This window comes from Neofelis nebulosa, chromosome 5 (genome assembly GCF_028018385.1).
Source record: "Neofelis nebulosa isolate mNeoNeb1 chromosome 5, mNeoNeb1.pri, whole genome shotgun sequence".
NCBI lineage: Eukaryota > Metazoa > Chordata > Mammalia > Carnivora > Felidae > Neofelis > Neofelis nebulosa.
The window spans coordinates 47,180,022-47,203,115 of record NC_080786.1 but is presented as its reverse complement, the minus strand read 5'-3'; the positions used below and the strand labels follow the sequence as shown (position 1 = coordinate 47,203,115).

General features: G+C 37.4%; 1 protein-coding gene across 21 annotated transcripts in view; it reads right to left on the bottom strand.

Moving 5' to 3' along the window:
- Positions 1-23,094, bottom strand: part of MBNL1 (muscleblind like splicing regulator 1) — a 207,576-nt gene that overhangs the window by 15,391 nt on the left and 169,091 nt on the right. For 19 of the 21 annotated variants that reach the window (XR_009261885.1, XR_009261886.1, XM_058730251.1 and 16 more), the window contains 4 exons: positions 17,271-17,471; positions 4,306-4,563; positions 3,061-3,114; positions 1,997-2,150 (listed from right to left, as the gene is read on the bottom strand). Coding sequence is in view for 19 of the 21 variants with exons in the window: in XM_058730251.1 (XP_058586234.1) it covers positions 1,997-2,150; positions 3,061-3,114; positions 4,306-4,563; positions 17,271-17,471 (667 nt within the window). In the remaining 2 variants the exon portion in view is untranslated. The remainder of the gene's footprint in view (positions 1-1,996; positions 2,151-3,060; positions 3,115-4,305; positions 4,564-17,270; positions 17,472-23,094) is intronic. The other 2 variants (XM_058730253.1, XM_058730254.1) reach the window with 1 other exon arrangement.

The window sequence follows — 23,094 nt, the reverse complement described above, 5'->3', positions numbered from 1 at the left end:
GACTAGAAATATCAAGAATAGAATATAGACTATCTCCGATGCAAAATTCACCATAAAAACGCAACTATTTCTTAACATTTTTAGTACATTGCAATATACTGTGACACATTTTATTTACATTAAGAACACTTCGTTTCTAGAAGAGAGAAGTATGATTTTGAATTGCAAATGTGTTTGTTTTTCCCACACTTGATCCTTACCTAGCATCTTTTGCTCTGTCTTATCCACAGACTAAAAGCCTTTCTAGGGAGAGATTACTGTCAGAAATATCAAGCAATTAATGGTTATGTTTATTTAGAAACGGCCTTAGTCATCTGAATATTGTTGGAGAAACTAACGTAAATCCCATTTAATAAGACTGAACTGTTAGGTTTTCCTAAATAATATATGGAGAGAGTTAGATGTTTTTATTTTTAGATTTTAAATAATGAAATTCACTTCTAATGACACTGTTTTACTGAATGAAATAAGCTGACAAAAATAATCTTTGGTTTCTTCAAAGAGACTATGGTAGTTACCCACAATCTCTTAAAACTTTGTTTAGTGATCTGACTATAGAAAACTTGATATATTTGCTGAAGACGGCATAAATCTAGGGGCATGGCAATTTATATAAAAGCATAAAGATTACATTCTGGAAATCTCTGAAAACCTGTATGTGTTGAGAAAAAAGTTTCAACCTTATAAAGTGTAAGAGAAATGTGATTTGCCTCAGAATGCAATAAATATGCTACAGATCAAAATGATGTAATTTGTATTCTAAAATGGACAAACTGCAAATGCACAGATACTATTTTGTAAGTACAAATACTTTATCCATGGTGCCTAAGGCGTATGCATTGTAAGTCATGTAATATTCCACATACTCCAGTCCACCGAATCTTGTTACATATTCTACATACGGATGGCCAGCTTTCAGAGATGCACTGTATAGAAGTTGTGCTTGGCATTAAAAACTAATGTGAATCTAACTTATTCTTTTGTTCGCTATTCAAAAATAAATTCTCACATTCTCTCGTGGCATTACGAACCTAACGCATTTAAGTACTGTCAATATAGCATAATATACTAATGGTGCTGGACCTCTGACATACATACCTCATCATTAATTAATTTAATTAGTGATAAAATTATTTTATTAAATAAATCTCTGAACCCATGGTAATTATCTTAGAAAGGTTAAGAGGTAAAGAGGAAAATAGGATTAGAGTCTCTGGTTAGTTGAATTCCAGACTATACGAAGTTTAACATGGATTTCCTGAAGTCAATGAAGGGTGCATAAAAATAATAAATTTTCAGGTAATAAAATGACTGATTAATGTTTCTAAATTTTATACCCTTGCAGATAGTTCTACAGTATGTTTATGTGACTAAGTTGAAATCCACTGAAACGACAAATGTATAACTCAACAGTAGATGTAAACTTGTACTTCTATTAGCTCACGAGAAAATAATGATTTTAAGCAATGTACTGATTGGCACACTTTTTAAGTGCTCTGGAACACAGAGTCAGCGTTTGTTTTTTTGTGTTTTTTTTTTTTGTTTTGTTTTTTTATTCTCCACCTCAAAAACAAAAAGGCTGAAAAATAAAAATCAAAACTGAAAGTGTCATTTCATAGAATTCAAATTTACTCTGGAATCATGAAGGCAAAGGGGTCTTACAGCAGAAGAGTGTCATAAAATAGCTTGACAGACATAAAACAGTGTTGAGGAAAGAGAAAAAAAAAAAGAGAACTACATTTCAATCCCGAATTACACACACCAAAATAAATCTATAAAATACCACAATGATCTTTGATCCATTTCTCATTACACTAAGATTCTTAGTTTTTAAGGAGAACCACATGAGATACCTCAGTTCATCTGCTACTGCTGACCACCTTACCTTCCAACTATCTATGGCTAACGGCAAACTGGGGGCCTGGCTTATCTGCTCTACCAGCGTATCTATCTGCGGCTCCCCAGATTCGTTCATGAATAAGCTCAGACCCCTTACCTGGTGGGAGAAATGCCGTATGTTGTTGCAACTGCATGTTGGCTAGAGCCTGTTGGTATTGGAAAATACCAGTGTTAAAGACTGCGGTGGCACCGTTGGTTTTTTCAAGAGCAGGCCTCTTTGGTAATGGGGGAAGTACAGCTTGAGGAATTCCCTGTTTAGTGAATGAGTATAAAAAACAAATACCAGTAAAAAGAGAAAAAGAAAAAAGAAAAATCAGTTGAAGGCTAAAATTGTTAGGAAGCATGAGCAAGCAAGCAGCAGAGCACTGAACTACCCGGGGGGTGGGGTGGGATTCCAATCAACAAAAATTAAAGGGGATCAAAAAAAAAAAAAAAAAAAAAGCAAGATAAAAGCTTTAAAGGAAGCATTATTTTTGTCCAAAACAAAACAAAACAAAACAAAACAAAAAAACAACCCACTAGGACAAGAGCACATGTTATAATGTGTTAAAGTGTTTTAAGTCCCATAATGCTTCAGGCTTTCTGTGAGAAGCCACTGATTTGGGGCAAGAAGAAAAGCTGCACTGCGAGCTCCATGAGGACTGACAAGTATAAGCAATGTTAATAGTTAATCGTACAGAGTGACCAGAACAGGTAAAATAAAAACTCATCCCACTCATCTCCTCCCCACCAGACCTACCTACACATGCAAATGTCCCAGAGCATGCAAGTTTTTTTTTTCTTAAACACTGAACTATAAATATTAAAAAAAATAAATAAATAATTCTATCACTAAAGCCATGCTAACCAAACAGGTACATAAATATACAGTCAAAAATACATTTTTAATGTCCTTAAAGTATTTCACTAGAACATTCTACAATGTAGTTAAACTGAATGTGGGCTGCTGGGCTTTCGGAATCTTTCATTGTATGATATCCGTCCAGGTACTCACAGTAGAGTCTTTCCACTAATTTTGTCAGGAAACCACACTCAGTTTTTCATTGTACTTTACAATTTTATAACAGAAAAAGGAATATATATTTTTAAATTGATAAAAAAAAAAAACTTGTATCTACAATAAAGCTACATGCCAAGCTAAAAGGTGAAAGGTCATAGTACCAGGTCAAAGGTTGCCTCGAGGGGTCGCTTCAGTGATTTGACAGCCGACTGAGTCTTAATTAGCAGGCAGCGAGCACATGATGGCAATGGGCCAGTGGGGTTCAAGCGCATTAACATAAACAGCAAGCAGAGGTGCATCATGGGGGCAGCAGTGCATTTTTGGGTAGGTGAGAAAAAACAAATAAAAAAACAAATCATCGGAATGCCATATACAACGAATAACAAGACTAAGCATGCACAATAAAGGCACTACTGAGTTGTTATTGGGAGGATAACTCCTCTTTGTAGTTAATTACAAACAAGATACTCTAACAGAAAAAAAAAAAAAAGAGTGAAAGGTAGAGAGGAGGAGAGAGTCTGCCTTCTGTATTTTTGCTCAAGTATCCATAAACAAACACAGAAAAGACCTCTCTCGTGATTATTTTACTGTGCTGTGAAAACCACACAGTGTTTTTTATGACTATTTTCATGATTAAGTCTTTTATATATTTATGTAAAAAAAAGGACAACATTAAAACAGCTAAGCAAAGAACAAAGAATGGACTCATTAAAATCAGCTATTAGATCACATTAAAATTTACCTTCAGAATATAGGTGTTTCTGTTCTAAATGATCCAATTTCTTCCTTGAGTACTGCTGTCTTTCTCCTTTCTATGTAATGGCATAGTCAAGGTTCTCTAGCGTTACAATTATATTTATGCCACAATATTATTTAAGATGATCTAGATAGCACACTGTTCAAAATCTGGTAGCTAATCCTAAAAACAATTTTGTTTCAGCAACTTTCCTAAACAGTTCTAGATTATGTTATTGTTAAAAGCAAAATATATGTAGAGAAGAGCCTTGATGTGCAAAAGAACACACCGAAGGAGAACAATGGCTGATTAGATGGCACACAGAAAAATAAGAGGACTGAAAATGGCAGTATCGTTAAATTGGAGAGGAGACAGGTGTTCTTTACAAAGCAGAAATTTTAGAAACCCTATATCCAGAATAAGACAGAGTATTAAGAGTTAGGCCAAGGGTAGGAGCAATCTGAACCATTTGAGGAGTTACCCTCACTTCTGTGAACGGTAACCTCATTATGTATTGTCTGGGATACCTGAACAAACATATCTTCAGCAAAAAAATAAAAATAAAAATAAAAAAATTTAAGGTTAATAAATGAATAGCTTGTAGTCAGATCTAGTCATTCAGTTTGCTGTACTGACTGCTAACAAAGAGAGAGCTGATGTCTCTACTCACCATGGCAGCTGCGGTGGCTGCTGCCTGAGCGGCTGCAGCCTGGTTGACCTGGTATTGGGCAGCCTTGATCTTGGCTTGCAGATGTGCAGGAGGATGAAAGTATTTGCACTTTTCCCGTGAGCATCTCCCTTTGATGTAATCCATACACACGGTCACTGTGTTGTCATTGGTGTCAATCATTGTGCTGTCAGCGGGATGAGCAAACCGGCAATCGTTTTCTCCTCTGTTGCAGTTGCCACGCTGGTACTCTCGACATACCTAGGAGGTCATTAAGTGCATGGGACTTGGTCAACAACGTGGGCAAATGCGATCTTTCTGGAGAGTTTAACTTAAAGGTGGTAGAGGGCTACACGCGAAAGGGGAAAAGACCATTTGCAAAAAAAAAAAAAAAAGCACAAAATAACTTGAAGAGTTCCTCCTTCGGTGCACAAGTTATAGCCCCATTTCAGTAAAATTTATGTGAGAAAAAAAATACTAATACTAATTTAATACTAATTATGGTAAAGCATCTAATTTATACTAGGTTGATGTATTTATTAATTACCGAGGGAAAAAGAGTAACTTTACAGTGAAGCCACCACTTTAAGCAAGTGATCAACATGAAGATCACCAGTAAGAAGACATAATGGCATTGTGTATCTACTGATTGGTAGGACACACTGGAAAAAAAGGTCACCACATCACTTTCATTGTATCGTGGCCGAGAATGCATAACCGGCATTTAATCACATATGTTTTCACTCTTATGTGGATCCTGAGAAACTTAACAGAAGACCATGGGGGAGGGGAAGGAAAAAAAAAAAAAAGTTAGAGAGGGAGGGAGCCAAACCATAAGAGACTCTTAAAAACTGAGAACAAACTGAGGGTTGATGGGGGGTTGGAGGGAGAGGAGGGTGGATGATGGGCATTGAGCACTGCTGGGATGAGCTCTGGGTGTTGTATGGAAACCAATTTGACAATCAATTTCATCTTAAGACAAAAATCATGAGGAAATATTGGACAAACTGAAATGGAAGAATGTTTTACAAAAGAACTGATCAGTCCTCTTCCGAAGTGTCAAGGCCATGAAAGGCAAATAACGATGATAAACTGTCAGAGACTGAACGATCCCGGGGTCAGAGAGAGGAGGTTTGTAGGACAACTGGTGAAATTTGATGGCGGTCTCTAAATTGGTTAAGAGCAGAATATCAGTACTAATTTGTTTTGTAAGCGAGAACATGGCCATGCAAGTTGTTAATATTTGGGTAAGAAGGATAGGCAGGAACTCATGGTTCTGTTTTTGCAACTGCTGTGAGAATCTGAAATTATTTACAAGTATAAAAAGTAAAATCTTATAGCTTTGTAGTCAAATGTTTCCAAGAATTTTTTTTTTAACCCTTAGAGATCCTTGGTAGCTATATAAAGCAGATGGAAAAAGATTCCTGTTTATTTGCTTTATACCTATTAATTTTGGATGGAGTCCCTGGGGAAAGGATGCAAATGGATTATTTCTCATGTGTTTGCTCCATTTTGACTCTTATTATTAAAGTTTGTCATGAGGGCTGCTCCAAGCAGGAGTCTGCCAGCACTGTCTTCATCTGGGATAGTGTGACCTTTTTACCACAAGAGGGCCATCTAAAACACAGAATGTCCTTTTTTTACTATTTTCATGTTCCTACTTCTTGTTTCACACAAACAGATTTTATTTTTCATGTTATCTCCTCACAAACAGAAAATACACAGATCCCAAGCATTTTATTTTGCAGTACAGCAAGGAAGTGAAACGGGAACCGTGTTATGATTTAAAAGGCACAGGTTTTCTTGGATATGTGTACATAAAATGATCCCATTTAATTCTAGGTAATTTTCTCTATTATATTCATATCCCATTACTGAGCAAAGAGCTTCTTTTAAAAAATACCACTATAATTTGTATCATGCCACATCTTAAAACAGCATTATAAATGACATCTTGCACTATTTTTAGACCTCAAGCTAGCTGAAGCTTTGTATTCCACATACACAGCAATGAGCCAACTTTATTCATCATCTCATTCACTTTCTTCAATTAAAAAAAATTACTGAATAAATGCTATAGGCCGGACACTCTGAGAGAAATTAAGACTACAAAAATGACTTAGGAGGTTACAGAAGAGCCTTTTTCTTCTTCTTTTTTTTTTTCTCATTGCATTTGTCTTCTTAAACATAAGAAAACAAGGATAACCAGGAGTTGATAATTTGAAAGTGATTAAGCCGTTATCCAGAACTATTGTCCTCCACGCTGGCTGGGCACCAGTGTCAGTGGCAAAGCTTTCTACACCACAAATCCCCAGTCCCTAACCAACACTTACTGAATTAGGCTCATCAAAATAGACTGGAATAGTGACACACTTAAATGAGGATAAAAACTTTTCACGTATGTATATGAAATTGATGCTAAATTTAGACTATCGCATGAACAAAAAGGCTGTTTTTCCACATAAGCAAATCTACGTCAGTGTAGTCTCATGCAATAGAAAACTGTATGTGACTGCACACTTCTGGGGTGAGTTCTCCGGTAATTCCTGCTTTCTCGAACGTACTTACAAAGAACCTGGCAGCAGGTGAACTAACACCTTGTCTTTCAATTTATCTTACTCTGTGCCACACCGACAAGAAAGATCCAAAGGTGAGCTTTTTCAGAACTATTAAAATCTAAGATTTGTTATTTTCCCAAAACAAGTAGGCTTAGGCATGCCTGTGCCAGAAATTTGAGCGTCATTCTCCCAAAATAACAACCTGGGTGCTGGGCTGATTTTGACTTTTTATTTCTCTTTCTGTCTCAACATTATTTTTATTTTCAGTGATATAAACTTACATTCAGATTTCATACAAATGGTCTTCATTTAATGTTTTTATTTATTTAGGAGAGAGAGAGAGAAAGAGAGAGCACAAGGTGGGGAGGGGCAGAGAAAGAACGAGACACAGAATCCGAAGCAGGCTCCAGGCTCCAAGCTGTCAGCACAGAGCCCGATGCAGGGCTCAAACTCATGAACTGAGAGATTATGACCTGAGCTGAAGTTGGAGGTCTAACCGACTGAGCCACCCACGTGCTTCTACAAATGGTCTTTCTAATACACCTTCTCATTCCTGTCCATCTGCTTTATACGTGTGTGTGGTTCCTACAGGTTAAGGAGTGGTTTCTTATCATTTTCTACTCTTTGTATCTTGCAAGATGCAATTCAGGAGAACTTTAAGTCTATCTAAGAAGAATTGATAGTTAGCATTCCACTTAGAATTTGTCCTAAAACTAACCTTTTCAAAGTTTCAAAGAATGTAGTCAACTGCTTTTGTACGATACACATTTTTTTTACTTGTTTTTATTTTTTTCTCACTTAAAGTGCTCCTGACATGAGAAACGGAACAGAAGAAATATACTGAGATAGCTGTTCTCCCATTATTTTTGCCCTTGAAAAAATAAAGAAAAAAGATGGAAAATCTCCTGTGAAAACTTGTACTGCTGAGAGCTGTATACCAGAGGGGCCAGAGGGGTTTGCCAAGTGCTGGATGTGTGTCTATATCATTGGTACCTACCTGAACAGAACAAACTTCCCAGCGCTTTGAAAACACCTTTTTCTCTAATAATCATCACCAATAAAACAGGATCCATCCCTGGACTGCTGAATTTGAGTTTGGCCTGGTTTCTCTGAGGAACTCAAGAAAACTTTAGACTATATTGATCTTCAAAAGAAATATCTTAGGTGTGGTTTCATATTAGCATATTATAACTGGCGGACAAGCTTCAATAAACTTAATCTCAGAATTCAAATCAGGATAAGAAATTGTAGGATTTACCATATGGAGAATTTAAAACACAACAGGTAAAATTAAGTTTGAAAATCCTTAACAACATTGTGGTTCTTTTTGCTTTTCCAATCCAGTCTTCTGCATGCACACATTTTTCGAATAGTTATAATTATGGTATAGCTACTACTTGGTGACCTGTTTTTGTTCAACAGTGCATGTAAGCATTTTTTTAATTTTACTAAAATATAGTGTCTAGAGTGATCATTTTTGATGGCTGCATTGAATTCCATCAAACAGATGTGCAGAATATAGGTAACTCTAGCAGAGATCATCTAGATTATTTCCAATATTCTCATATTACAGATAACATTGCAAGGGATATATTTATGAACATAGGCATTTAAAAATCATCTTCTAAAGTTACATCTGCAGAAATGGCATTAGCGAGTCAAAAAATATAAGCACTTTTTATAGTTTGGTAAATGGTTTTCAAACAGATTAAAATAATTCCAGCTATTTAGCTAAACACATAATGTGTTTCAATCAAAAAAATGTTGAATCTTTTACTCTACAAACATTAAGGCAGGATTTGTCTTATAAATCAGATAAGTTTTATACATTTTCATACGAAATAGATGAGGTTGTGTTTACATTAAAAGCCATCATTTTAATGAAGATATTCACTGAACACTTTTATTTTTTTAATTATTTTTTTAACATTTATTCATTTTTGAAACACACAGACAGAGAGAGTGTAAGTGGAGGAGGCCAGAGAAAGAGAGGGAGACACAGAATCTGAAGCAGGTTCCAGGATCTCAGCTGTCAACACAGAGCCCGACGCAGGGTTCAAACTCATGGACCGCGAGACCATGACCTGAGCTGAAGTCAGACACTTAATCAACTGAGCCACCCACGTACCCCTCACTGAATACTTATAAATATTAAAATCCATTTCCAGAACCATCTATTCCATAATTATGGAAAATTAAAAGTACTTAGAAAATCAAAAAAATCAAAAGTACTTAGAAAAATTCCCAAAGGAATATGACTTAATTCTATGTTAACTTTTTTTTTTTGTTTTGTTAATTAAACAGCAGTGGTATAATGAAAAGAAAATAGAGTTTAGAATCAGAAATTGTGGGTTCTACTTAGTTCCTACATTTACCAGCTATGGAATCATGAATACCAAGAAAGATAATGTATAGATTAGCTGAAAACACACAATACAAATCTGGTTAAAATAAATAGTTCTGTTATTTGACCTCTAAGTTTTTTTATGAATGTGACAAACCTATTTCAAAATGGTCAAAATAATAACAGGTTTTATAACTATTATTAAATTCAGCAATGTTCTGCAAGTTAAGGCATTGAGCTTCTAAAGACATTAATCCCAATGTCTGAACTTATTCAAGGTGGGACAGTCATTTGCATGTTCGTTAAAGAAAGATCTGTTTGAAGTAGTATGTTTTGTGCTCGCCATATTTAAGGCAGTCATTTTTGGAAAACAACTTTCAAAAGCAGGAACAGAGAGCTTATTACAATAGGGAACAGGGACTATTTTAATATTTTGGGAAGTCAATTTAAAACGTAATGACAAATATGAAGGAGCTTATACATATAATATCATATAACATACAACACTGTATATAAATATATATTAATACTTAAGGAGCTTCCATATATATGTACCTATTGTTCAACAATAAGCATCACAGACTTTATTTTTTACGAAGCTTGAGCTATATGAAACTTTAAAAAAGGAGGGGTGCCTTGGTGGCTCAGTCGGTTAAGCAGCTGACTTCGGCTCAGGTCATGATCTCGCAGTCCGTGAGTTCGAGCCCCGCGTCGGGCTCTGTGCTGACAGCTCAGAGCCTAGAGCCTGTTTCAGATTCTGTGTCTCCCTCTCTCTGACCCTCCCCTGTTCATACTCTGTCTCTTCCTGTCTCAAAAATAAATAAAAAACGTTAAAAAAATTTAAAAAAGGAATACTGGATAAACAATGATTTTATCAAAGTACCACAGCATTAATGGTCATGAGTATATAACCTAATGCCAAAAAATTATCCGTATTTTTACCTCAAAAAGGATTATAATCTTCACATTTTAAAATTCTGGTGATTATGGACAATGATCTCAGTAGATTGTATAATTAAATTCCCAAGAAAGAAATCTGATCATGTGATACCTACTTTCAATGTTATCTAATAATTGTACAAAGTTGGCCCATCTGAACTTCATTTTCCTCCTTCTAAAAAAAATGAAAAAAAAAAAAAAAAAAAAAAGACACCCACGTCAGCTACCTCAGAGGATTTCTGTTAAGATCAAATGGGAGATGTCTTTGAAATCTAAAGGGCAGAATCCCTCGTTATACCATTAGGGCAGAGAACACAAGCATATTTCTACAGATAATACAGCTCAGAATTTATCACTTTACCCCATGTAATTAAAAAAAAAAATCAAACTGACCAAGTAAAAAAATCCTTCCATTTTCAGGTTTTCATTTATTCATTCCTATGAGAAACACGTAAACCAACAGGACAGGAAAATACAACTCTGAAACAAGGTCATCAATATGTCAAAATGCCCAAGTCAACAGTTACTTTTACCACTGTTGCTAAATAAATGAAACCAGAGAAATGCTAGATTTAATTTGGAGGAAGCAATTAGTAGACGAACAGCAAAAGTGAGTGGTTAAGCTTAGGAGTTAACAGTATTTTAAACAACTTACAACTTCTTCATCTCCCAAACAAAACTCAAACTAGTCACAGAGAGTAACTGACAGACTAGATGTTTTAAATGGGGATATGACTACATTGTAAGGAGCCATTCTACAGCCTTAGTACAGATTAAAAAAACAAAAAAACCCAAAAAACTCCTTAGACCTGTGTGCCCAAAACTCTCAATATTTCTTAGTAATTTTCTAGAGAAGTTAAAAAGTCATACAAGCAGCAGCCAAACACCCTCCACAAAAATACAAAATTAAAAGAATCCTACCAATAAGCTTCTCTTATTAAAAAAGTATCTGCTTTTCTAATCTTATTTTGAATCGAAGGTCTTCTATATGCAATGGATCATGCCAAATCCATTAAACACCTATAAAAATCTCAATCAAGGCATCACTTCCACTAATACTTGACCTTCATGTAGCTCTAAATGCTCTTTTTTTTTTTTTTTTTTTTTACATTTTTTATTTATTTTTGGGACAGAGAGAGACAGAGCATGAACGGGGGAGGGGCAGAGAGAGAGGGAGACACAGAATCGGAAACAGGCTCCAGGCTCCGAGCCATCAGCCCAGAGCCTGACGCGGGGCTCGAACTCACGGACCGCGAGATCGTGACCTGGCTGAAGTCGGACGCTTAACCGACTGCGCCACCCAGGCGCCCCTAAATGCTCTTTTTTTATATGTAGTCAATAGGTACCATATTGTCTTATGCCTGTATGAAAAAAGTCACTGGACTCTTCTGGGTCAATAAGTAGTAGAAGCTTTCAGCATCCAGTGGCCTGAATTAGATACTCACGTCATGATTCTGTCAGTAGAATAAAACTTTCAGCACAAGAATAATCTATTTGAAAATACTTTTTGTAATGTTTATTTATTTATTTTAATTTTTTTTAACATTTATTTATTTTTGAGACAGAGAGAGACAGAGCATGAACAGGGGAGGGGCAGAGAGAGAGGGAGACACAGAATCCGAAGCAGGCTCCAGGCTCTGAGCCATCAGCCCAGAGCCTGACGTGGGGCTTGAACTCACGGACCGCGAGATCATGACCTGAGCTGAAGTCGGACGCTCAACCAACTGAGCCACCCAGGCGCCCTGTAATGTTTATTTTTGAGAGACAGAGAGAGAGAGAGAGAGAGAGAGAGAGAGAGAGAGAGAGAGAGAGAGGAAGCACGCACGTGAGCGAGCGAGCATGAATGGGGGGAGGGCAAGGGGCAGAAAGAGAGGGAGACACAGAACCTGAGGCTCCAAGCTGTCAGCAACAGAGCCTGACGCGGGGCTTTAACTCACAGACTGCAAGATCAGCTAAAGTTGGACACCCAAGCGAATGAACCACCCAGGCACCCCAAGAATAATCTATTCTAGAACAAACAAATTCCAGCTGAAAAATATCAGAAGCCAAGGGGTGTGCCCATCTTTCCTGGAATATAGACTGTTGATATAGAACTGATGCCATAACCAAATAGCAATCTAATATCTTTGTCAGCCTCTGAAATGTAAGGTCAGTGGATTAGTTTTTTGTTTGATTAATACTAGTAGGTGGTATAAACAACCTTAATCATTATCAGTTTACTTGAACTATTTCATTATGTGCACTGCGTTCTTAGCAACCTAACAAAATGTAGAATGTTAAGTGTTTTGGAGGAGGAAGGTTTTTAATTCTGAGTCACAAATAACTGTACATAAGGTAAATGATGAAAAGCTAAGCCTTAAATAACAGGTGCTGGCATCCTGTTGAGTAAGTATTTTACAGACTATTTGTGTTTAAGATCACCTGGCTGATTTGTGAAAAAGACTCCCCCAGTGAAGGAAGACCTACGGAATCAGTCTATGGGGATGAGGCCCTGCATTTTTAGCGATCATCCCATGTGACTCTAATCCCATTAAAACTTGGAAACCACGGCTCTAGGACTAAGGGCAAGAACAAGATGCCATGTTTTGTAGCTGGAATGCTCAAAATGTAAACATGTTCCCAAGGAGAATGTTAACAAATGTTAAAAATTTATCCTGTGTTATCTTCTCTGTTGGATTACATTAAACTCTGAATAAGGGCATGTATCTTTTTGTGATTAATTAATTAACTGGTTGACTGGCTCATTTATTTATTTAACAAGTTATTGGGTATCATTTGTGAGTATGGCAATATTCTGATGTGGATCTTTTCTTGCTATTGGTAGCCGTTGAAAGGTTTCAAAGGTATTCCTCACAAGTATTTTTTACTTGAAAGATGTTCAGTAGTTCTTTGGATATTGTTGAATAAACGAGGGAATGAATGCATTCATGGATCCTTTTTGTACCATAAAAACTACTGTGTTATCATGAAAATAAGTCGAACAATAATTTCTTAATTACCAACTCTTCATAATAAAGTAAGAATATGACTGAAAACCTCAGTCCTGTCTAGTAGCTATAAATTTTAACAATTTCTTTTTTTTTTAATTTTTGTTTATTTTTGAGAGAGAAAGAGAGCACGTGGAGGATGGGCAGAGAGAGAGGGAGACAGAATCCAAAGCAAGCTCCAGGCTCTGAGCTGTCAGCACAGAGTCCAACGTGGGACCTGAACCCACGAACAGTGAGATCATGACCTGAGCCAAAGTTGGATGCTTAACCAACTGAGCCACTCAGGCGTCCCAACAATTTCTTAAAACAAGCATTGAAAATAAACTGCTGCTTGCAAATTACAAAAAAGTATCCCAAAGTTAAAAATGTAATTTTAAAAGCCTCATTTCAGTGACCAATATTTAAGAGATTTGCTCCTCTTTAGAGAAAACCATGAATACCGAATTTTACAGTATAGAAAGTATACCGCTACAAAGTCTCTTAAAAGGTATCCAACAAAGATGGATAATATGGATATTGATATAAAGTTGATGTGTGTTTTACATCTATATATTTAATAAAACATGTAATATACATTTGTATATTTAAACTAATTTAATGTATTTAAATATGCTTATTTGAATGTTATATTTAAATAAAATTTTCAGTAACTTGTGGCTGGCATTAAAAACAAAAAGACAACTTAAATGTCTTCTAGAATATTCTAACTGGAGGTGATCTTACAGATTATCTGGTACAATCCCCTAATTTTATATGTGTGGAATATGAAGTTCAGAAAAGATCAGAAACTTGACCCAAGCTTACTCATCTAATTAGCAAAACTGCTAACACTAATTCTTGGATTCCTGTTGTTCGACTTAACATTTTTTGTAGTATCACAGTGAGTGTTGTAAATATGTGTCAGTTCTCCCAAACAGAAGAACCAGAAGGCTGATAATCTATGGTATTTTTAATTTCCTTATGGTCTAACAATTTGGAGCAGAAAGAGAGAAAGAAGTGGCAAGAACAGTTGGCCAATATTTAAACTGATTTAAACTTTTTTCACCTTAAAAGGAACTCAAAATTCAAACATGCACTTCAGAGTTCCAAGAGGCAAAAATAAGAGCATATAGATTTAAACCGAAATAACTACACATGTGGCAAACTGGTACATTCGCCAGTTTTGGATTGTGATATGTTGTGCAGTTAGCGTGAGAGGAAATAACCCGAAGACAGGAGTGTCTAAAATCACAGCGCCAAGCAGAACGACATGCCCCTTAGCTTCACAGTGCAATATGCTAACAGACTGTAACTGTGACAGGGCAGCAGCTCCTGTTAACCAGAATAAGACAGGACGCTGCCCTACCACTATCAAGCACTGAGATAAGAGGAATTCGGGTTAAAAGGAAATGACAGTCATGTCACAGCAGCCAACTGCTGTCACTGTAGCAGAAGACAGACAAAATACACAAAGTAGCTCCTCACAAGAAAACTCCAGAACTAATAATAAAAGTACTTATTTTATTGTTTAAAAGTGTTTATTTTTGAGACAGAGCGAGCAAGCACAAGTGGGGGAGGGGCAGAGAGAGAGGGAGACACAGAATCCGAAGCAGGCTCCAGGCTCTGAGCTATCAGCACAGAGCCCGACCATGGGGCTTGAACCCATGAACTGTGAGATCATGACCTGACCTGAAGTCAGATGCTTAACTGACTGAGCCACCCAGGTGCCCCAAAAGTACTTATTTTAAATTAAATACTAATCAAAATATAACCAATTACAGACTACCTAAAACTATGGTCGGATTAGTTTATAAGAGTTCGGACCACACAGCTCAGCCTTTAAGGAGATTTAAAGAGAGATTTTTAAGCTTCTTAAATATCATCTCCTATCAATAACTAATTCATTAAAGGTCATCCCAGACTGCCTATTTGGTTCCCATCAGTCAACAATTATGCATTATGAACCGAGGGTTTGCTTGAGAAAGATCAGGGGAGGGGGAAGGTGACTCACACGTTAAGCATCGAGTGATTTTTTAAATATTTAAAATTCCTAAATTGCCTCCTAAGTTACCTGAAAACAGCATTAGTTAAATAATGAGCAAGTGCAACTGCACAACGACCAAGCACCCACAAGTCAAAGTGTGTCTCTAGCACACAGCCGTCCTTGGTCCACAGAGGGCACGCAACTAGGTCTCCACGTCCTTTTGGAGTTGTCCTTACGGGACCGGCTTCATCAGTAGCTTTTCCCAAAATTTTCGTGAAAGGTAAACGTGCAAACAAACAATACACTCTAAAGAACATACGGGCGCCAAAATGTCTTGCTTCCTCTCTGTACTATCACTTGTATGGAATGAGAGATTTAAACAGTGTTTAAAAATGGAGCTCTGAGGGGCGCCTGGGTGGCGCAGTCGGTTAAGCGTCCGACTTCAGCCAGGTCACGATCTCGCGGTCCGTGAGTTCGAGCCCCGCGTCAGGCTCTGGGCTGATGGCTCGGAGCCTGGAGCCTGTTTCCGATTCTGTGTCTCCCTCTCTCTCTGCCCCTCCCCCGTTCATGCTCTGTCTCTCTCTGTCCCAAAAATAAATAAAAAAACGTTGAAAAAAAAATTTAAAAAAAAAAAAAAAAAAAAAATGGAGCTCTGAGCTCACACCCAACTGGAGCATCCTTTCCATGACCTTGAGGAAGTTTTGCCACAGCTTTCCCCTAAATCTCTTGCCCTATAAGATGGAGTTAACAGCATCTTCCTCAGCAGATTGTTTTGAAGGTTAACGATGCAATGCATGTGATGGGTTGATGCTGTGTTTGGTAGAGTAAATCCCCAGTAAATACCAACTACTGTTACCACCATCAAAAAAGGTGGTGGCGGTTCCCACTACCTTGAAATCTGAGATCTTTTGCAATGAATGCAGTAAAGCTCTACCAACGAGAAACTGGTGTTTATTAATAAATAAATTCCTGCTAAACTGATTTAGGGTCAATTAGGGTCACACAACAGCCTTATTTTGCCTCTTTCTTAGTAACTAGTAACACCAAAACTTCTGCCTCTTTCTTAGTAACTAGTAACTTCTTCTAGTAACCAAAACTTCTCGGCCCCAACTACCTACTGCCTCATCCTAACCAGAGGAAAAAGAAAAAGTCACTTTGTTCCTTAGTTGGACATGAATGCCAGGTTTTAGAGCTTCAATGTACAATAATGTTGCCATTTTGTTTTCTTCATCTGAAGTTTACCAAATCCATTAATTTATAGCCATGCTCCAATTCTGAAACAACCACTTCAATGTAAGATTTACTTCTTTAATTTCTTTTTCATGCAGCAACAGCAAAGCATATAGATCTGATCATCCTCGACTCTGAGACTTGGAGCATCATACGCTTTCCAATTTAAACCATTTTTATAAGAGCACATTTCACAAGCAAAGCTGCCTTGCTATTATTCCAACCAAAATACTGTGAGGCCTATGAGGAAATTCCCAATAATAAATTCTAAAATGCTTTATAGATAGTAGCTGAGCAAATCGTTATGAGAACAAAGTGTCAGGGGATGAACAGAATTGGTTGTTCTTTTTTTTCTTTAAAGATTTTTTTTAACATTTATTTATTTTTGAGACACAGAGAGAGACCAAGCACGAGCAGGAGAGAGGCAGAAAGAGGGAGACACAGAATCTAAAGCAGGCTCCAGGCTCTGAGCCATCAGCACAGAGCCTGACGTGGGGCTCCAACCTAGGAACCATGAGATCATGACCTGAGCCAAAGTCTGATGCTTAACGGACTGAGCCAGCCAGGCGCCCCTTGGTGGTTCTAACTAGCAACAACAACAACCAACATTTAGCAGGCATTTCCCGTGTGTCAGACACTCCTGGAGGTAAGGGCCATTACTATCTCCATGTTAAGGATGAGGAAACTGAGGTCCAATGAAGTAACGAGTGGTGTAACCCCAGAGTCCAAGTTCCTATCCGCTATTATACATACAGATGCTGTGGCTCTAGTAATCATTTCACTGGTCAAATATGGCATACCTAAATTCTCGCAAAATGCTCCAAACACCAAACCAAGATCTCTGCTTCAAATATTGTTTAACCTTTACGGCCGTGGAAGAAGTAAACAAGCAGCACACTTTGAAAATCAGAACGGAGTACATAAAGGAACCAGTGAAGCATTCCTACCTCAAGTCTGTCTGTCCGCATTAATTTCTGTGCAGCAGCCGCAGCAGCTGCAGGCACGGGGACCCCAGGATTCCCTGTGACCAACATTGGTGCGGTCGGCAAGATCTCTGCTGGAACCAGGCTTGGGGAAACAGGTCCCAGGTAGGGATTAAAGGCTGCTGATGCATTGGTGGCTAAGCTTGGTGCAACTGAAAACATTGGCTGAAAAATAAAATAAAAAGCAAAATTTAATATACAGGTCTTGGCTCAAATTTGATATTCTACATTATATAATCTATCCCTCATCCATCCATCCATCCATCCATCCATCCATCCATAATCCATCCTTCCTTTCCGCCCTCCCTCTTTTCATTTAATTCTATGTTTATTTACTCTCATTCAGGATAAGAATGTTTCTTGAATAAGCATTCCTCAAATCAATGCTTTTCTAGAATACAATAGGTAATTTACCCATTAAATTTTCTGCTGGGATTTTGAAACTTGGTGTCCATAATGCTTGTAATTTCTTTTTGAATAATAGATCAATTATTCAATACAGAAACTTCCTGGGGTCACCTAATCTCCATTTTTATCCTGATTAAATCCTAGAAACTTGTCTAAGAAATACATTTCATAATTGCTATGTCAGATGAACTTGAGAGATCTGTTTACAACTGTTAATGGGTTGCAAGTGTCCTATTATCTGGAATAAATAAAGCAGAACTCCCAGCGGATAACAGAGTTTCACAGTCAATATAAACTGGAAATAAATCTCATGGGACATGTGAAAGATGATGATGACACCATTTCTCTTGAACACACGAGGTAAACTATTTGGCATATTCACTTGTTGCGGGTTCTTCCAAAGAAACTGTAAATATTCCAACAGTTTATCATACTCCTGTGAAACATTTAACGAAGAATTTACCTTACTAGGAAGAAGCCATTCTGAATGTCTGAAAGTCTGAAACAGAAAACGTCTAAAGAAATGCTACACGGTTTAAAAAAAATACACATGGTATTTTGTGACAAGATAGAATTTCTGCCAGAAATGCTTTAATGGATATAGGAGGATGTGATATGAAGATATGCATATCAGAAAATATATCTGTTCTTAAGTAGAATTAAATAATTTACTTGAAATCTACTTTAGTGATTTGCTTTTCCAGTTTTTAGAGCATAATCTAGCTCAACAATTTTCTGCCCGTGGGTGGTATCTTTTAGCTTCCTAATTCAATAGATTTTCAATTCTTGAAGTTTGATACTTTGTGTAATAATAACATTTGTCTCCAAAATACAAAAACTCATGGACAAAATGGATCCTGTTTTTTAAGGGACTTTTTTTTTAACAATTAATTTTCTTTACCCTGTGGTATAAGGAACAGAATCGTGGACAAATTATTTAGAATGAAGGGGACATTAGAATGTAGCTAATTCTTCCCTCCTATAGAAATAAGAAGTTAGATGAACCCTGAGTTTACATAGTATTCAAGAGAGTTTTGGAATAAAGTCTTATATAATTAAGATGTAAGGGTAATCCCCACAGCTCAAAAGAAATGTTTAAAATACACACACACACACACACACACACACACACACACACACACCCTTATTTAGGCTGGCCCTGACTTGCCCCATATTTAGAAGGGTAAAATAGAATTCAAGAATTCTCTTTTTCTTAGGGCAGTGGTTCTCAATTACGTAGGTGATTTTGCCTTGTAGGGCACATTTGGCAATGTCTGGAGACATTTTTGATTGTCACAGCTTGGGGGCGCTGTTGCGTCTCATGCGTGGAAACGAGGGATGCTGCTAAGTGGCCTGCAACACACAGGACAGCCCTCACAACACAGAAGGATCCAGCCCCAATGTCAGTAGTGTTTAGGTTGAAAATCCCTGTCCTACGGGATGCACTTTTTTCTCGACTTCACAAATTGTTTTAGGACAGAATTTTTGCAGCTACTGTACACGTTCTTATTAAGACCATGGAAAACAGAATATATCATACATAATTTGATTCACTAGGAAGAAGAAACAATATACCATACATTCCACTCATATTTTCAAGTTGTAATTATGCTTCCAAACGTGTTGGTTTGAATGCCATGGTTAGCTGCCCTGCCAGGTCGCTGCCTCCTGCCTAATGAAGTGGCCTAAAGTAATACCTCTGATCCTCAGCCCCGTCCCTGCCCAAAGCACTGACAACAGGAAACCACCTGAGCATTCCAGATATAAACAATCAATAATCTGTCAGAAACTGGGGCCCAGAGCAATCTCTCTCCATCAACAGTTACTTGAATAGCAGCTGATTTTATACTGCTCCACTGTCTACTGGCTGCTAAGGCAGTGCCAGGACAAGGGTTGACCTGTACAGTGAGTATGTGTTGAACTTGGACTTCTACTCAGAAATATCCAGGTTAAACATACACTGTTACATATACACTGATTGTAATTTCAATGAGACCGACACTCTAATTTCTTATTAGGTATTTAAGAATTATAAGCAACCAAGCACAGAAGACCAGAAGACCTGTTTAAAGTACGGATAACAGTCTGTATCATTCCTCTTTGTATTCTATTGCTATGAATTAACGTGTATTTTTCAGCTAGAACCTTCTTAATGAATGCATACTTTGGAAAGTTACTGAGATGTTTATGTCCCTGTACACAATCTACCAGAATTATTTAGAAGCAGAGGTCAAATTTACAAAGCTATTTGGAGGCAAGAAAAATCATTTATTTTTAAGAAAAGCAGTCTTACTTGAAGAGAATAAGACCAGGGACGAATAAAATTCAGCTCTGTTAAATCTCACTGAATAAATTTATAATCCACAATGCATATAATGCAACAGTTACATATTACAGATGAAAGAATACTTCTAACTAAAAATATTGATCTTATTAACTGGCAACAATTTTCCTGCTGGATTGTTTCTATTGAGTTGTCATGTGAATGGATTTTCTGACTGAATTCGGCAGAGCAAATTCAAATCTGAAGAATTTTAGGGCACTGTCCCCTTGTGAAATCTAGGAGCTTTAAAAATCTGAAACAGGGGCGCCTGGGTGGCTCAGTTGGTTAAGCAACCGACTTCGGCTCAGGTCATGATCTCACAGCTCGTGGGTTCGAGCCCTGCGTTGGGCTCTGTGCTGACAGCTCAGAGCCTGGAGCCTGCTTTGGATTCTGTGTCTCCCTCTCTTTCTGCCCCTCCCCTGCTCATGCTCTGTCTCTGTATCAAAAATAAATATTCAAAAAATTCTTTTTAAAATTCTGAAATATCAACTATTCAGCAAGCGCTCTAATTGTTCTCTCTCCAGATAAGTAGAGCTATTTGCTAAACAGGTAGCCGATTGATGATAATAATAGCTCTATACTGTGAAACTTGATTCCAAAGGCTGCTCCCAAAAAGTGCAACATTCCTTCCGTTATTTTGAGGTTTTACACATTTGTTACATTCCTTTTTCAAAGAGCACCTTGCTGGAGGTAGGTCACTGCTTGGCCTTATCAGTGCCCTAATCAGATTAGTCAAGCTGGGGAACTGCTTCACTGCCAATTCTCCATTCCCAAAGCCATCCTGCAGACAGTTCAGCAGAGTCGAAGGGATGGATATTAATGCTATGGTATTATCAAGTGCACCCTATTTTCTCTTAAATCTCCACAGGATAACATATAACTATGTAATTGGTGTATCTGATACTGACTACATTCTTGTAATAATGATTTACAGGTATCTTTGTTCCTGGAAGGCATAAGGAAGGTTGACTTATGATTGCCTTTTGCCAGTGAACACCCTCAGCAGAGAAAAAACCAACTGCAATCTTATAACGTCGGTGCATTTATGGGCTAATCACTTGTTTGTTTTAAATGAGACATTTTGATTCCATTAAAGTAATCAGGCTTTATTATAAATTAAAATGTTATTCAATTTCACATTATGACCCTAGTTAAATGTGAGCAAACATGATTATTACTAGACTTCCCTCTATTTATTGTGTGCCAGGCATTGTGCTAAGTGCTTTACCTATGTTATTATATTTAATTCTCATAAGAGTAAAATATAAACGCCATAGGGCAAAGGAAAAAAAAAAACCTCCATTGTTTCTGTTTGGAGTTGGGGGAGGGGGGGCGCGTGGCGCAGATATCTGTAGAGTTCACTGCCAAATCCCCAGAATCTAGCTAGCTGCCTAGAACATAGTAAGTACTCAGTAAATATACACTGAATGAATGAGTGAATGAATGAATATGTGGATGAATTAAATTATAGTCTTGTCGGGGGGGGGGGGTTTCATTACTCCCTCCCATTCTGCAGACAAGGAAAAGCGCTCACACAGATTATGTGTCCATAATCATAAATGAGTGTATGTAAGACAGGATTTGGACACAGGTGTGTCTGATTTCAGGTGATTCTGAAACCTGAGGTTCTCAGTGCTGGCTGGCCATTAGAATCCTCTGGAGAGCTTCAACCCCCGAATGCCCTGGCACTCCCCACTCATCACATTCTATGCAGTACTTTTCAAATCTCTTGGGTAATTTCAATTCCATACATTATGTGGTCTTCTACCATTTAAACACAGAAATAGATTCAGATTTCTGATTCTGCCTAAGGTCTCTAGGGAGACACGTTCTCTTACGGCTTCCTTCTTAACAGGGTTTTTCCCTCTACATTGAAGGTTGCTCCTGCCCAGTCCACTTGTTTAATTCCTAATCATGCTTCAAGAATCACGACTCTTTCTCTTGAAGCTTCCCCTGATCCACCCACATCTCCAACTCTGACGAGGTTTCTCCTACCCTCTGTTACCACAGAACTCCTCGGCACTCGAATTTGGCAATGATCACCACATGTGTTTACTTAACCATCTCTTCTACCCTGCAGGCACTCAGACTGCTGCCTTATGCAATGCGCTGCCTTCATTCTGCATCCAGCCTGTGACTGCGATCTACACAGGTCCCCTACACACATTTGACTACACACAATGACTGTATTAATGGGTTTACTAACTGGTTTCTCCAGCACACAAACTAATCAGCAAATGCATTAAATGTTTTCTAGTATAGATGTTTGAACATTAAAAAAAAAGAGATTTCATGTTACTTCCTCCGCACCTGAAAATTTAATCATTAATTTATCTCATATGCTTGTCTGAAAAGTATGATTTATTTTTTTATGCTGAGCTAAGTTTTTTTCAGTAATATATTATTACCATGCTGTAATGTTGCAAATAGCATAGGGGCCCTAACTTATTTTAATACATGATGACAATCACTGTTTATTTTGCATATAATGTTTGTGACTTTTAACAAAAAGTTAGTGGAGTGCATATAATAGATAATATCTAATCAGTGTCTGTTGCAATTTACAGAAGACAAATTTTGTCAGATTTTTCTCAATTTTACTTGTGCGTGCGTGTGTGTGTGTGTGTGTCTTTGTAAAGGTTGATCCTGCAAGCAGTAAAAGAATAAACCTTTATTTTTACTCGACAGCACACAAGGTGTATGAAACCATGTTTCTGGGTATACACAATCCTATACAGGAGCTACAGAAGTCTCTGTAAACAATTGTTTTGCATATAAATGGCCAAAAGCTAATGGAAATTCTCAACAAATTCACATTGCGATGTCTTTTTTTTTTTTTTTTTTTATAAGAAGGCAACATATGACTGGAATTAAAATAACAAATACCATGTAAAGTCCGCTTCTAGACTGGCTCGCTGACTGGGCAAATCACAATGACCACCTAGCTTTACTTTTAATTTTACCTTACCCTTCAATCAGTTTTAATGAAGTAATAACACTTAAAGAAGACTGACGTCTGGCCCATCAAGTAAAAAGGTATCACCACATACTGCCTGG